We start from the raw sequence: 1,193 nt of genomic DNA on the forward strand, positions 1-1,193 counted from the left end.
ATATTTTTTTAATTTAAGAATTTTTACTTATTTTTAAGTTTAATAATTTAATTATTTATATAAGATAATTATTTATTTTATTTTTTAAATAAAAATAAAATTATATAATACGTAATAATTTTATGAATTTAATTTTGATACATGATCAATGTAAAATTTTTTTACACATGTATTTAATTACATATGTTATATTAGCAAAAATAACTATCTTTTATATTAATCTATAAATAATCATCTAAAAAACAATTGTAATTACATGATTGTATAGAACATTTTATACTATCGGTACATCAAAATTAAACTCATAATTTTTTATACTTAAAATAGTAGTTAACTTTTATTTGAAAAAAGTTTGGAGGCGAAGACCTATTTTTACCCCCTTGATCCGTCCCTGGTCAGAAAGATGATTATCCTATCAGTCTACAATACTATTAGCAATTGTTGCAAAGTCACTGAAGAAAAAAAAAATTGTTGATCTTTTTCTAAATCAATTTTGTTTCTTTCCATGGCAACTAATTAGACCATATTGACCTTGATTTTCAGTTGAAGAAATGAATATTAAGCAAACTTTGCCCGCATATTTGGATCCAAATCTACAACCAAGTGACCTTGTTACGGGAGTGTGCTTTGCTTCAGGTGCCTCTGGATACGATCCCTTGACGCCAAAAATAACGGTATAGATAATATATATAAATATTTTGAACTCTAACTTACACTATATCTCTCTCTAATTTTGGCTTGAAGCTAGTTTATGTAATGAATTATATTATTTAATTTTCAGTCAGTGATATCACTGTCGGAGCAACTAGAGATGTTCAAAGAGTACATAGGAAAGCTTAAACAGATAGTTGGAGAAGAAAGAACAAATTTCATTCTAGAAAACAGTCTTTACCTTGTAGTGGCAGGAAGTGACGATATTGCCAATACCTATTTCGTTGCTCGCGTTAGACAACTCCAGTATGATATTCCTGCTTACACTGACCTTATGGTCAATTCAGCCTCTAATTTCGTGAAGGTAATAAATAAATCGAAAATATTTGGTAAGCAAAGAAAATCAGCCAAAAACAGTCATAACTTGTTTTATTGAGTATTTATTAATTATTACAATAATTAATAAATGTTAAATAAGGTAAGTTTTTACTGTTTTTTTTTTTTTTTTGTCTTTCTAGCATTATTCTAAATAAATAATAAAT

At 26.3% G+C, this 1,193-nt stretch overlaps 1 protein-coding gene across 1 annotated transcript in view; it reads left to right on the plus strand.

The window, feature by feature from the left end:
- Positions 1–1,193, plus strand: part of LOC107460147 (GDSL esterase/lipase EXL3) — a 3,400-nt gene that overhangs the window by 1,430 nt on the left and 777 nt on the right. Inside the window, exons 2-3 of the mRNA XM_016078475.3 lie at positions 544–674; positions 782–1,015. Coding sequence (XP_015933961.1) covers positions 544–674; positions 782–1,015 — 365 coding nt within the window. The remainder of the gene's footprint in view (positions 1–543; positions 675–781; positions 1,016–1,193) is intronic.

The sequence above is a fragment of the Arachis duranensis genome, chromosome 8, assembly GCF_000817695.3.
Source record: "Arachis duranensis cultivar V14167 chromosome 8, aradu.V14167.gnm2.J7QH, whole genome shotgun sequence".
NCBI classification, from domain to species: Eukaryota; Viridiplantae; Streptophyta; class Magnoliopsida; order Fabales; family Fabaceae; genus Arachis; species Arachis duranensis.